We start from the raw sequence: 15,925 nt of genomic DNA, 5'->3' as shown, positions 1-15,925 counted from the left end.
ACATTCAGCTCAGCACCAACAGTGATCTGTTCCAATTATACACTTATTTTCACAAAGCTATGAGAAGCGTTAAACATGGATGCACACATGTGCAGTTGCCGTACTGTATTAAAGCTTTAATCAGGATAAAACCGTATATTAAAAGCAGTAGCATTTACAAATAACAGCATATCTAAAAGTATGAGACAACAACAAACAAAAAACATAGATCCTCTTCAATAAAGTCCTCTGCTTCTCAATCAGGCTCAAACTGATAAGCAATATTAACGATGCCATTGTTTACAGTACAACCGGGCTAGGGATGCTCCGATCGATCGGCCGATAATCACATTTTATGACTCGTTCGGTACTCACTAACTTGGCCGATCTCATGAACCGATCGCAATTTGATGACGTCAACGTGTGACGACCTACATGATGCGTGGGGACATAAATGATTTGGTGCCGCAGTCATGTCATCGCTGGTGTGGAAATGCTATGACGTTTCGAGAAACAATGAAAAATTCGCTATTTGTCGTGTATGTTTTGCATGATGATATGATGAATAGATGGTTCATTTTTAACAGCAGATTCAGTGACATTAGAGTTGATCTGCGCCTCACTGCACACGTCTGTGGCACGTTATGGCTCCCCGGCCACCGGAGCTGATCGGGCAGTCTCTCTAGTCAGTGCTTGTGTTAATCAGCCAGCCGCGGCACATTTCTGAAGTGGCTCTCCGCGCTGCTTGGTTAAAAATAGTCTTTTGTGAGTTGTCACAGCGTGGAGGACGAAACAAAACCTCGTCGGAGCTGTAAGGGATGACGGTAAAATAATACGCTGATGGCGCTGCTTGGTTAAAAATAGTCTTTTGTGAGTTGTCACAGCGTGGAGGACGAAACAAAACCTCGTCGGAGCCGTAAGGGATGACGGTAAAATAATACGCTGATGGTAAGCTGCTTTTAAATGAACATTTATTTATAAAACAAAATATCTTCTTTGGCCGTATTAGCCTACTCAATAGCATTAACACAGGCTTTACTCCTTTCAAACTTTATCTGTAATGTCACCGTTTCTGTCACTGCAACTTCCCAATCAGGCACACACACACACAAAATCTTCTGCCTCATGAAAAATTTAATTTAAAAAAATGTAGTTAATATTTGCATCATTTATGATTTATTTTGTCCCCCCTTTTAAAGCGATGGCTGTAAAAGTAACAGGTTCTTTAAAGTAACGGCTGTACACAACGCAGCGCTGAGCTCACAAAAGCTGCTTTATCAGGCATATAACATGCAAGATTAAATGAAAATGACATCGAAAATTTTCTAAAGATAGTCTTCCTTCAGAAATACAGTGATATAAAAACACCCACACCTCGTTTTGATTTTTAAACGTGCAGTACGTGCTCGTGTTTATTCAACGAAGCCTTTTGGAAAATCGGTCAGTTTTGATATTGTGGCGAGCGCCAAAAATAATAAATGTATGGGAAACACATCCCACAGCACAACCACCTGAGCCCAACTTCAGTCTACTCATCACCTTAACTTTAACTGCGTTTGTAGCCGGTGCCATTGCCAGACTGATAAACAAACACAGACTGGAAGTTAACTTCGGGCCAGGCGTGTGCGCCCAATTAAACCATCTATATGAAGCTTGAAGCATCAGAATCGGCATCGGCCGATCACCATGACAAGAAATCGGTACTCGGTATCGGCTGCAAAAAATCCTGATCGGAGCATCCCTAACCCGGGGCACATGCCGCTGAGGTGAGGGGCGGGACGCTTTGACCCGCACTCGAGGCGATTTAGCCAATCACAGCACACTGTACTAGCTAACCAATCTGAGCCCATCACGTATTTCTGAGGGCGGGGCTTCATAAAAGCAGGAAATGCTCAGTGCATTTCTCAGAGAAGGGACAGAGCTGTGTGGAATAAAGGTACATTTTTTCATAACACAATCATGCCTAGAAAAAAAACAGTGAACCACCCCTTTAAGCTTTGCTTGACTGGTATATGACCTGAATTAGTTTTTGGCTTTATTGACCAGTCTTTTATCTTTCTTAAAACAATGAGATTTGCCATTGAATTGTCAGTGTGTATTCATATCTCTACTATTACAATACAGTTACGACAGTTATTTACTCTTCTGATGAAGTATGACAAGTGTCACCCGCCCGGACTCACTGGTTCTGTGGAACAATAATGGAAACCAAAATTAACCCTTCTTTGTGGTTGTATCAGATATGCAGATGCTGTGTTAATTTCCTGTTGCTCTGAGGATAGAAACAGGTGTGAAAAAGTGCAGAGAGAAGACTTTTACAATATACTCTGACCCACTCGCACACTTCACTGTACACTTCACCCTTTCCTTTCTCTGTCTGCTCCTCTGTGTTTTCGGGTAGCTGTAAAAACTAAGAGCTTTACAGTGTTTCCCCTAGGTTTACGGCTTTGGGGGGGTAGATTCCGGTTTTTTTTTTTTTGGACTGCTTTTTAATGGTTAAATTACATTTTATTAATCAAAAAGCATGTCTAATTAATTAAAATCATGAAACTTAAACAATTTAACATCAATTTATTAAACGTTTAACAAATATTACCTTTAGGGCCCTATGAAATGTTTTATTTGTCCAAATTAGTGAGACAGCAGAGGTTAATATCACCGGAAGCTCACAAGCGTTTTAGTACGAGTACTACACAAAACCGCGCGTCTGCGCCATTCATTAACACAGACACGCAGAATTCATATTTAAATATGAATCGGAGTGGGCTTGTGTGTGTATGTGAGAGCACGCGCGCATCGGGCGGAACTCCGCTGTGCGTGATGCAGAGAGCGCGACCATAACGTAGAGACTGAAATGACATGCCGTCGTGTAAATAAGATAAATAACATAAGGCTATTTAGTTTGCTTAATGAAAGAACAAGGTATAGACATGTTCTATAAGAAAGGTAACTTTAAATGACTTCTGTTGTGATCTGGCGCTATAGAGAAAATATAATTAAATAAAATTAACTTGACCTTGGCGTTGGGGGGGTGGGCCGCCCCCCTAAAATAATGGCAGGGGAAACACTGCTTTATCCCAGAATAGAAACAGTGTTTCTTGGCATAGATGGAAAGAGTTTGAATGGAATAACACCTGCCATTAGTCACTTCTTCTTTGAATAGAATATTCTGGAACGGTTAGCTAATGCAAACACTTAACACTTCTTCTGCTTTTATGAAGAATAGATGGTGTTGCTGATTTGTGTCAGTTGCAGGTTACAGGGAAGGGCTAATCTTTTACAAGATGTTTCCGTTTTTTTGTTATCATAGATATACATATCTCATGTTCTTTATTCCATAAATTTCATAGCATGGTTACTAGAGGTCGACCGATAGTGTATTTTGCCGATACCGATAGCTAGGTTGGACCACACTGGCCGATACCGATTAATCAACCGATAGTTTTATAAGTGATACTGAACAAAAACTAAAATAATGCTTTATTAACAAAAACAGTACTGAACCATACTACTAGTAGTAGTAAAAAAAAATAATAGTAAATGTTGAAATTAACACACTCTTAACAAGGAACAATACTTACACAGCTTTCATTAATCTTAATGCTACAAATGGACTCTTATTTTAAAGTGTTACCATTTCATTTCAACTGTCATGCTTAAAGATGCACATCTTTAAATATATACACAAAGGCTATAGCATTAAAATTATATACATATGGATATTGTATGTATACTCTCACACTTTAACTTCTATTCTTGAACACTTGATGATTATCTAATCAAAATAAAAGCGCAGCGCTGAGTCTAGGAGAACTCACCGGTATCGCACACATTCCGGACGCATCGCGTTCAACTCAAGCAGCGGTCTAAAACAGTTTATTTAATCACCAAACGGACACAAGTTTACTTCAAGAATGAACAATTTGGCATGGATGAGTTTGAAGTTCGGTGTTTAGAAAACGGAGCAAACGGAAAGAGAAAGCGCGACCTATATTATAGCTCTATAAATGAAGTCAACTCGAGCAGCGGTCTAAAACAGTTTATTTAATCACCAAACGGACACAAGTTTACTTCAAGAATGAACAATTTGGCATGGATGAGTTTGAAGTTCGGTGTTTAAAAAACAGAGCAAACGGAAAGAGAAAGCTCAACCTATATTATAGCTCTATAAATGAAGCACACAGACTTTATTAGAGCCACAGAAAGACAAACGGTTTGCTGAAAATGCGCAATACACAAATCATTATGTACATTAACAACGATTTGGGACCAATAAAATGTCATTTAAAGGAAAACTATGTGAATGCCGCTCTGTGGCGCGGCAGGATTTTCTGTCGGCTGCATTTAAATCCGCGTCTGAAGTTTCCCGCTCTGTTCAGCGTGCAGTATCACGTGTCTAAACAAATAGCACGTGCTGTCTGTGATTTCAACCACTAGAGGCCGCTCTCGCACTGTGTAATGACAGCAGACCCTTCTCAGCCGCTCCAGCAATGGACGCAACCCGGAAAACTATCGGCATGGATTTTTGTCGATAACCGATAGTTCCAGCAATCAACTATCGGTGCCGATTAATCGGCAAAACCGATACATCGGTCGACCTCTAATGGTTACAAATGTGATGTCTGTTGGCTTATTGTTCAAACACAGAGTATGTAACAAATTAATTTGTTAGAAAGGCCAGTGTGCTTTGATGGTTATAGGTTTCATTCTGAATGTCTCTCCTGCTAGAGTAAAGCTGTGAATAAGTGCTTTTGTAATGAAGTAGGTCAAAGGCAATAGACTAATCTCAGGAATTTGTTTCTCTCGCAGTCATTTTAGCTCTAAATTACAGGTTGTACTAGGGCTGGGCGATATAGCTAAAAAATGTATCAACTATATAATGTGTCGTCATCTTTCTGTATCAATAATTATTGACATTTTTTATAACCTTTTTTAAAACAAAGAGTAATAGAATTTTTTTTTTTACATTTAACCACTGTATTTTTTTTAATTAACTCAATTTATTGAGACAAACAACAAATATTTTTTTGTTTTAACAGTCAAAAACAAAATAAAAATTAAACAAATAACTAATTTCTAATGTTTTATAAGCAGATTAAATAGGTTAAACTTTTGGCTTGTCTCCCGAGGCCACAGGAGGGCGCAATGAGCAAAATAATGCAGCACATTTTAAATGTTCAACGCACAGAAGTAACAGTCTATAAAGATATGGTGGCCGATATATCGAGCATCCCTACAAAGAGCCAAAGCGCCATTCACACAGACTGCATTTAAAAACATATGAGACGCAGTGAAAAGGAATAAACCTGCAGCGGTCGTATTTGTCCGTCTAAAACCGTGATGGGCAAACTTGGCCCTTCCAGGCCACTTTCCTGCAGAGATTTGATCCAACCCTGATAAAACTCACCTGCCTGTAGCCTTCTAGTCTTAAAGACAATGATTAGCTGGTTCAGGTGTGTTTGATTAGAGTTGGAGCTAAACTCTGAAGAAAAGTGGCCTGGAAGGGCCAAGTTTGCCCACCCCTGGTCTAGAAAATGCGCTGAATATGCATTCTGTGTGAATGGCTTGGTTTCGGTTTTAACCTAATCAAGATCTTCTCTGCATTGAGCTTCTATATTTCTCTAATATTTTGAATGAGTAACACCGCAACTGCGCGTCTCGTGGGCTAGACTAACAAAACATTAAACTACACCGTCACTTGCATCATCACCGCATCTCGTGCTCCACTGATGACGCTCCCTGACGCACACATATAACATTGGATTGTACTATTTTTGCATTCAAATGCAAATGTTTATTTTAAATTTGACTAATATTCATTCTCTACTCACAATCTCCTCATCACAGGCAGGCACAGCCCTCATGTTCGTGTTTGTGTGTGCTGTCACTCATAGCACGTGCCTATATCGCGCACTATATCGAACATTTTTTATATCGTTATCGAAGGTGTACCGTAGGGCTGGACAATAATTCTATATCAATATGTATCGCGATATAATTTTTTTCAATAACGGTGATATGATTTTTAAACACATTTCCGATATTTCGATATACATTACCAGTTTCCCATACATACATTTATTTATTTGTGCAGTTTGACTTTGTTGAATAAACATGAGCACTGCACTTTTCAAAATCATAACACGGCGTGGGTGTTTTATATGAATGTATCTCTGAAGGGAACTGACTGTCTTCAGGAAAGTTTCGATGGCATTTTCATTTGATCTGATAAAGTAGCGTTCATGAGCGGAGCTGCTTTGATTACAGCCGTTACTGGAGAAACCGCTAGTTTTATCACTCTAAAAGCGCCTCCTGCTGGCAGATAATGAGTTTTCATTTTAAATAAGCCCCTGTAAATGGCGCATCATGCACGTGAGGTTATCTGACGGAGAGACGCAAAGCAGTTTAAAGCAGAGTCCTGCACGGGTGCTGTTATTAAATTAGCCTAAGTCTTTCTTTGGCCTGCGCTCTGGAAGTGATCTGTTAAATCTAATCAACTTTAATTACTAAAACTAAAACTGAAACTAAACTATATAAAAACTAAAGAGAAATGTGTTCACAAAATAAAAACTAAACTAAAACTAACAAAATTATTAATGAAACTAATAAAAACGAAACTAAATTTTATTGCAAATTTGAAAACGATATTAAAATAAAACTAATTTAAAAATGCAAAACTATAATAACCTTGGTCTTCAGCAACATTTCCAGGTTTTGTTGTTGTTATATATATATATTTTTTTTTTTAAAGAATTCTCTTCTGCTCACCAAGGCTGCATTTATTTGATCCAAAGTACAGCAAAAACAGTAAAATGTTGAAATATTTTTACTATTTAAAATTGCTTTCTATTTGAATAGATTTTAAAATGTAATTTATTCCTGTGATCATACATAGGTAAATTTTCAGCATCATTACTCCAGTCTTCAGTGTCACATGATCATAATTATAATTCCATTCAGTATAATTTTTATTATTTTTTTGGTAAAGAAATTATAGGAATTAATACTTTTATTTAGCAAGGATGCTTAAAATTGATCAAAAGTGATGATAAAGGCATTTATAATGTTACAAAAGATTTCTATTTCAGATAAATAGTGTTCATATCGATATCGGAATTATATCGTATCGACTGAAATTAAGAAATATATCGTGATATCAATTTTGGCCATATTGTCCAGCCCTAGTGTACCGTCGATAAATATTGATACCGTTTTATCACCCAGGCCTAGGTTGTACACCAAAGTTCCTTCTTTCTATTGATAGTTTTATTTGATATCCTTTTACCACAAAGTGATACTGAGATTTCCTGTCATGCCATTAGTACAAAGCAACGTATATCAGACAGTTCAGAGGCAATGTTCCCTCTAATTTTTTTTCTTGCCGAGCAAATCTTTTCTCTATTGGGTGGACGTTTCGGCCACCTGAGCAAAAACATTCTTTATACCAGACCTGTACAAGCGCGTACACAAAAAAAGTGTGTTACTTTTAACTTTAATGTACTATTTATATTTGATTTGACCTTTGATGTAACTAAATGATGTACATTTTAGGTTACCTGAGAAAATATTCAAAAGTTTGGGATCAGTAAATTTAAAAAATAAGTTTCTTAGGCTCATCAAGGCTGTATCTATTTGATAAAAAATACTGAATATTATTGCAATTTAAAATAAAAGTTTTCTATTTTAACATACTTTAAAGGGGTCATATGATGCTTTTTTTAAAGATCATTATTTTGTGTATTTGGTGTAACATAATATGTTGACATGCTTTAATGTTCAAAAAACGCATTATTTTTCAAATACTGTACATTATTGTAGGTTCTCTATGCCCCGCCTCTCTCAAACACTTAGTTTTCTACAAAGTCCCTCCTTTGACAAGCGCAGTCTGCTCTGATTGGCCAGCTGACCCAGTGCATTGTGATTGGTGGAACACCGTCGGAAATGTAACGCCCCTTACCATAATCGCGAGCTTCATCTTTCAAAATAAATGTAAAGACAGAGCCCAAAAGGGGAACAGAGTCGCGTGACAGACACAGTGATGAAGCTGGTATGTGTTTGCAGTACACAAGCCATGGTTAAGGCAGCTGACTCCACTGTGATGTGACCCTGTCTCTCTCTCTCTCTCTCTCTCTCTCTCTCTCTCTCTCTCTCACGCACACACGATGCGCAAAACTCCGCATTTGAACAGTCAGTAGCAAATACTTTAACTAATAACAAAACAGTAGCTGATTCAGAAGCACCAGATTGTCATAGTAATGAATTACCTCCTTTCCTAGGTTCACGAAACGGTCGTCCATAAAATGCATTTGCCGTTCTGTTGTAAGTAATCTTAAAGATTCCTAAATGCATCTACTTTCGGAAGGCCAAATAAAGTGCTTTTGCTTTCGCCTAGAAACACACAGCGTCTCACTGACATGGCTGCTTCAACACTAACTGCGGTTACTGAAACCAAGCCTTCTTTCTTTCCGTTCACATTTGGGCCGCATTATGCAAATATTTCCACATAGTGAGGTAGATATGTGGGGGCGTGTTAGAAGGAGCTGTTTTAGGGGGGCGTGGCAGAGTCTTAACTTTGATAAAGAATATCTCTTTGGTTTTGAGACTTTAGGCTTTGCAACTTCAGGGATCTTATCTATGCACAATCAGCTTGAAACACTCCAAAGAGAAAGGAAAACTTAAAATCGCATCATATGACCCCTTTAAAATGTAATTTATTCCTGTAAAGCAAAGCTGAATTTTCAGTGTCTCATGATCCTTCAGAAATCATTCTAATATGCTAATTTATAATCAATGTTGGAAACAGTTGTGCTGCTTAATATTTTTTGGGACCTGTGATATTTTTCAGGATTCTTTGATAAATATAAAGTTAAAAAGAACAGTGTTTATTCAAAATAGAAATGTTGTATTACAATATACACTATACTATTCAAAAGTTTGGGGTCAGTAAATATTATTTTCTTATTTTAAATTATTTTATTCAGCAAGGATGTGTTAAATGGATAAAAAGTGATAGCAGAGACTTATATTGCTATAAAACTTTTCTATTTTTAATAAATGCATCCCTAATGCTCTAATTTTAATTCTTTTTAACTTTTTATTAGCCTAATCAAAGAATCAAAACAGCACAATAAAAAAAATATTAAGCAGCACAACAGTTTCAACACTGATAATAAATCAGCATATTAGAATGATTTCTGAAGGATCATATGACACTAAAGACTGGAGTAATGATGCTGAAAATTCAGCTTTGCGTCACCAGGAATACATTATATTTTAAAGTATATTAAAATATGAAACAAATATTAGAAATTGCAATAGCCTAATAGTTCACATTATTACTTTTTTTGTTCTGTATTTTTTATCAAATAAATACAGCCTTGATGAGCATAAGTGACTTAAAAAACAAGGTCAATTATTTATTAGGTTTATAATATAGGCCTAACATAATATAATATATCAAAACAAACTGAAGCATTTAAACTGATAGAAGAGAATAGAAAACAAACTGAAGCATTTAAACTGAGATCTGCAAGTTAAATATTTTCAAAGAAAAACAAAACGTGAACGTGAATTCTTCTATAGCTATCTAAACATCACTATGAAGTACAGTTTGCACAATACACCTGTGTGTGACTGTAAATGTCTCTGAGTTTTGTTACCGTTCTGTGCCCATCATCCCCTATTTCCAGCACTTAATCAAGACACTCTTCTTTAAAACACGAGGACATTTTATTTCACATGTCATTGCATTTGCTCTCGATTTGAGCTATTTCGTCCGCACATCATTCTCTTTTTATGAAACCTGTAAAACCGCATTCACCAGTTCTAACTCTATAGCGACATCAACTTTATAGCGGTTAACCCGATCATTTCAATTCTTTCGTTTTTACTAGAATGCAATCAAATGGCTTTCCCAACTCATTTTTGCGTGTGCGCAGCACATTATTTCTTCTGTGCGTGGCCGTGCGTGCGCAGCTTAGAGGGAACATTGTTCAGAGGTCAAGTTAACAGTGTATTTTATTTGTAAAAATACAATCTCTGAAGCTGCACTTCATATCAGATGATAGGAGGAAGAGGTCATCTGACTGACATGTAAAGAGTCTAATAACAGATTGTTTTGTTCAATCTCATGATTAGAGGCAGGTAAATGTTGCTACAATAATATACTGGCATTCACCTTCACAAACATTTTTAAATCTAGAGTTTAGTATCTCATGTGAGGCGCTCGTTGTCTTCAAGGACATGGCTTTGTTTCCTGGCAGACCAATAAAAACCGCCACACACAATATTCCTTTAAAACATTTTTAATAGGCTAATAATTGTATTATTATTTTCTACAATTAAAGTCGGCATGAAACGGAAGTTGCGATTGTCTTTTCTTCTCTGCTGTGACATATATCCGAGTGAAACGGTATCTGAAATGAGAGGGCGAGACTTTATTTCATCCGTCGGGAATTGATTGGATCGTTGGAAGTTGGGGTGTTGCCACCAAAATGGAGGCAGATCTGAATGCCAGTTTGTTAGTTGTGGGGGATTTCTCTCCACTGGATTCACCGCCAACACCCTTGCATGAATAAAGATTTTTTTTTTATTGAGGTTGATGATGACAATCAATGGCACAAAACATGCCTAAACAGCACGCTCGCGCTAGAGAAAGAGACTGCCTGAATGACTGAGCGCATCCTCCATCAGGTTAAGTCATATTAATGAAAAAAACTAATTTTTTAAACAAAGTTTTTGCGATGTTCTTGAGTAATGTTGTCCCAATATCCTAATATCTTTTCAATGTTTAAGGGTAACGTACTCCCTTATGACTGGTGCCTCAGACCACATCACTGTGCCTCAGACCACATCACTGTCATGCTAATGCCTGCATACAGACCGCTCGTTAAAGTCACCAAACCAGTTCATAAACAGATACAAGTGTGGCCGGAAGGGTCGTCAGAGGCTCTTCAAGACTGTTTTAACACCACTGACTGGAATATGTTTAAGCAGGCTGCCACATACAATAACACCACAGACCTCCAGGAGTACTCAGAGACTGTCACTGCCTACATCACCAAGTGTATTGATGATGTAACAGTCACAAAGACCATCACTGTCCGGGCCAACCAGAAGCCGTGGCTAACAGGGGAGGTCTACGGACTCCTGAAGACGCGGAACGCTGCCTTCAGAGCTGGAGATGAGGTGGGCCTGAAGACAGCTAGGGCCAACCTATCCCGCGGCATCAGAGAGGCTAAGAGACAGTACTCCAGGAGGATAGCCCATCATTTCAGCGACAGCAGAGACACTCGGAGCCTGTGGCAGGGGATACAGACCATTACGGACTACAAGCCCCCACCACGCACCTGTGACAGCCCCATCTCCCTGCTGAACGAGCTGAACGTCTTCTTTGCTCGCTTTGAGGCACAAAACAGCACCACTGCACAGAAGACTCCCCCTCCTCCCGGCGACCAGGTGATGACGCTGTCCCCGGACAGCGTGAGGAGATCCCTCTGCAGGATCAATGCACGTAAAGCTGCGGGTCCTGACAACATTCCTGGGCGTGTACAGAGACTGTGCAGTGGAACTCACCGATGTCTTCACTGACATTTTCAACATCTCGCTAAGTCAGGCTGTTGTCGTTGTCCCCGCATGCTTCAAAGCTACCACCATAATTCCAGTCCCGAAGAAGTCGTCTCCATCCTGCTCTGTATGCACCCAAGGGTCTGAGAGTAACGCAATTTCAATTCTCTGTGTGTATGTGCTGTACATGTGGAAGAATTGACAATAAAGCAGACTTGACTTGACTTATACCTCACTGGTGCTATAAAGTGAAGCATCAGCTTCAGCTTTTCCCCCTGTCGTTTATTCCAAACGTTACTGATGTCACTGCAGCTGTTGGCAGTTCCAGATAGCTCTGGCCTTGCGCCATAGCTCGTGACCGAAAGAGTAGAGGAGTCGTTTTGAGGGGGAGGGGAGGTTAACGTTTTTGATTAAAGATTACTAGGGCACATGAATTTAAAAAAAATTATGAAGTGCACAGATAAATTATTTATAATAAACACTGCAGTATTGCATCAAAAAATAAGAATTGTCAATTTTGATTTCATGCCGACTTTAAGTGATTAATCTGGTTGTAATATTTATTTTTATCATTTAATTGTTTTATTTAAATTTGATAGAAAATGGAATATTTAAAGATGTACATTATACTGTACAAAAGTAATACAAGAGTAATGTATTTCTGTTACATGTTAAACTATACTTTTATTTTGACAGGGCAATCTGTCCTGTCACGTCATTATAAGTGTTTGATCACCACATTTGAGTGATCATTGCAAAAAATGTGTTTTGTATATATATTCTGTTTATGTATATACTGTATTCTATATATAGCACCAGTCAAATGTTTGGACACACAAATGGGACAGAGGCAAGCGGAACATGCAGGATTTGTATTTAAACTGTCTTTTTGCATTTTAATTTTCACAGACACTAGTTCATTATCTTGATTCGAATTAAGTGGCAGTGGCTACTTTTGATTTATTCGTCCAAAATTGACGAATTCTGTACGAATTCTATTACTATAGAGTAAATTATGTTTTTATGAATGGACTCTGCGCTCCCTTCTGCATTTTCTCAGAAACCATATGGCCCTAGAAATGTAACCACACTTCAGAACATTTCGGCTTACCCTGTGTGTTGTTTGAACGAGTTGCAGGGGTGACCTCACGTCACAGGGTCTCTCTTTCTCTCTCTGTAGTGTATGTGCTCAGATGCGTTCTCAGGTACCGAAATTTGGCACAGATTGATTTAACGTGAATCAGTACTCTGTAGTACCGACACAATTCGGTCGGTACCCTTAAAAATACCGAGTTCGGTACCCAACCCTACACACTAGGCTCCCAGAAACCTGGTAGAAGTCAACCAATCAGATTTAGATTTTGCAGGAGTGTTTCCAGTTTAGTGTGCCATATGCATCAAATGTTTAGTGAATGCTATGTAGGCAGTCCAAGGCTGAGACCAGAGAAATTGAGCTTCAAATTATTGATTGTGCCCGATTGGTTGCCAGTGTGCAGAAGCACATTATAGCAGTGGCGAGGCCAGAAATTTAAAAGTGGACCTTGGTGAAATAGGGGCGACCTCAGAGCCTTCTCTCAAACTAAAGAACATCATTTTGCAATACATGAGAGAAAAATAGGGATGCAGATTTCTCATGTAAAAAAAATAAAAATAATTATAATAATAAGCCCAAACACCATAACACAATGTGTAGATGTTGAGATAAACATAAATTAAGTGAAAAAATCAAATAAAGTGGCATTAAATTCGGTTGGGTTGCGATGATGATAATGCAGTGTTTTCCGATGTCATTTGAAAACGTTGGGAAATTCAACCAATAGAAACTGGATCTCAGGTGTTGTGGGTGGGTGTAATGAGTAGGGACAATAAGTAAAGACCAATCGGTGGCTGTTGCACTTGGTTTGGATTAATCACTCAGCTCCTGCAATTACCATTCGCCATAGAGTAGATGCACACAACTGATAGGTCAGCACTCATCCACCAGAATGTTATTACTTTTTTCTTATACTTTGCATATATACATTGGGTGGACTAGCCATCAGTCTGAGTGGGCCAGTGCCACGCTGGCGCTTATGTAACATCGCCATTCGCCACTGCATCATAGATGTGACTTGCAATGACACTAAGCGTTATTACAGCTCAGATGAAAATTTGTTACTGAATGAAGAAAAAGCCCCGGTCACTTACATTAAACTGTTGCAAGAGCTGCTGTTTGAATACCAGGCCTGTACAGCATCATAGAACACATTGTATGCCTTTGCTACCTGTTGAATGTTTCCCACTGGTTGCTTTCATCACAGGCTCAGAACAAACAGACCGGGATCCTGGCTGCAGCTAAAGTGATTGATACCAAAACAGAAGAGGAGCTGGAGGACTACATGGTGGAGATCGACATCCTCGCCTCCTGTGACCATCAGTACATAGTCAAACTGCTGGATGCTTTCTATTATGAGAGCAAACTATGGGTGAGTGACTCTTCTCAGGAGGGGTTTGGTTACTTCAGTTGTACTGCAGCCAGATACACACATATACACACACACACTGATCTCTGTAGGAGGAGTAGGAGTGAGAGCACACTAGGGCTGTGCGATTAATCGAAATCGCGATTTGAGACGTTGCTATTTCCTAATCGCAAAGCCTGCGATGTGGACGCTATATATCTCTGTTCTAGCGCATATGCATGACTGCCTGCCTTGAGTTGCAGTCTTACTTGCCCTGGGCAAGAGAGAGTGCACCTCCGTTCTCCCCAATCAGCACTGCTCTAGCCAACTGCGTAAACACCCACCATTTAAAAAAAAAAAAAAACACAGAAAGCGGGAGAGGGACAGAGTGGGATTATGGCGTCTAATGGGTCAGATCGATAGTTTGGCAAATTAAAACTAAAGAAAAACGTATGCAACTTAAGCTTCGAAATGACAGACAACGAACAAAAAAAGTAATTTCCAAGAGCTGCGTCACAGCGCATATCAAAAGCTCCCTTCTCGGTTCTGTTTTCAGTACTGGAGAATAAAAGATACATTCTTAGATGTTTTTGTTAGTACGTGAACGTTATCTTACACATTTTATCTCCCCAACAGATTAATTTGAAATAAGTTTATAATGCATGTTGGCTATTCCCAATTCAGAAGAGCGCACACACAGCCTGTGTCTGTGAATGCTTCTCATACTTGCTCCTCTCTGCCCCACGCGGCGCGAATCCCGCGTCACGGACGAACCGTTTACACTTGCCGCACTCACGCAGCCTGTCTCGTAATGCTTGTTTGTACTCGCACCCGGCTCCGCAAGTCTTCACGAGCGCATCTGGCAGTATGGACGAGGCTTGATGCACACGCGCAACCTGTGCCGACTCGCGCCTGGCTCAGCGTTTAAAACGAATGTAAATTCAGTCTAACTACTTGCTAATTTCACTTGGATGAAATGAAACATTCAGCACATTTTCCACTTGCTCTTAAAATCCCAAATACTTCAAATTAATAAATCAGCCTATGTAACATATGTAATACTCTAATAATTGACTTAAGAAATGCAGTTCTTTATTTATAAAAAATAAACATTTTCTGTGAAATTCAGTAATTAAGTTAATTCTGTAAAAGTAGTTATACCATTATAATTTGCCTGCTGAAAAAAACTAATGTAAACTATAATGGTGTCTATTTGATGGATTCTATTGGTGGGATGTAATCTGGCAGATGGCAACCAATAGAACAACAGTAATTCCTATTGGAATAATGCCCAAAACAAAAAGGAATTTTGTAATGGTTTAATGGAAACTATAAGAATTTCTGTGATAGTTTCTATTGTTTTTTCCAGCAGGGTAATGATACCCATATTGTGCTGCACATTATTGGCAATATTGAGCTGAAGCTTGACTTTGCAAATGTCAAATCGCAATATCTGTCAAAAAAATCGCAATTTGATATTTTCCCCCAAATCGCACAGCCCTAGAGCACACTTCACACTCGCCTTACTCATCAAAGAGTAGCACTAATGCTGTTGGATAAAAGTGTTTGTACACAGATCATGTCTTACTCTTACAGCCTATTAAAGAAGCATAACGTTCATTCTGGGCTTTGTAACAAGTTTGTAACTCCATGTAAATGCAATAGTTTAGAATTTTGTATTTTATTTTATTTTTTTAATCAGGCTAACAATTTTTCTCAATGAAATCTAGTGTTATGATCCCAAGTCCTTCCCCATATTATTTTTTTCCCTCGGTAACGTTCAAAAACACTTCACAGAATTTCTTTAACAATTCATAAACCTGCTGATTTCATGTTTCATAATTGAATACTGAATAATGACAATGGCAAGGCTTAACAGCTTTATATTAGTCTACAATAATACCTCTCTATCTATCCCTGTCTAAAGAGTGTCAGTGGAT

General features: G+C 38.6%; 1 protein-coding gene across 2 annotated transcripts in view; it reads left to right on the top strand.

Annotated features, from left to right (window-relative positions):
• Nucleotides 1-15,925, top strand: part of LOC107601868 (STE20-like serine/threonine-protein kinase) — a 55,654-nt gene that overhangs the window by 11,071 nt on the left and 28,658 nt on the right. For both annotated transcript variants that reach the window (XM_016294200.1, XM_016294201.1), the window contains exon 3: nucleotides 13,845-14,009. In XM_016294200.1, coding sequence (XP_016149686.1) covers nucleotides 13,845-14,009 — 165 coding nt within the window. The remainder of the gene's footprint in view (nucleotides 1-13,844; nucleotides 14,010-15,925) is intronic.

The sequence above is a fragment of the Sinocyclocheilus grahami genome, unplaced genomic scaffold, assembly GCF_001515645.1.
Source record: "Sinocyclocheilus grahami isolate Dianchi unplaced genomic scaffold, SAMN03320097.WGS_v1.1 scaffold313.1, whole genome shotgun sequence".
NCBI classification, from domain to species: domain Eukaryota; kingdom Metazoa; phylum Chordata; class Actinopteri; order Cypriniformes; family Cyprinidae; genus Sinocyclocheilus; species Sinocyclocheilus grahami.
This window is presented reverse-complemented; position numbering and strand designations above follow the sequence as displayed.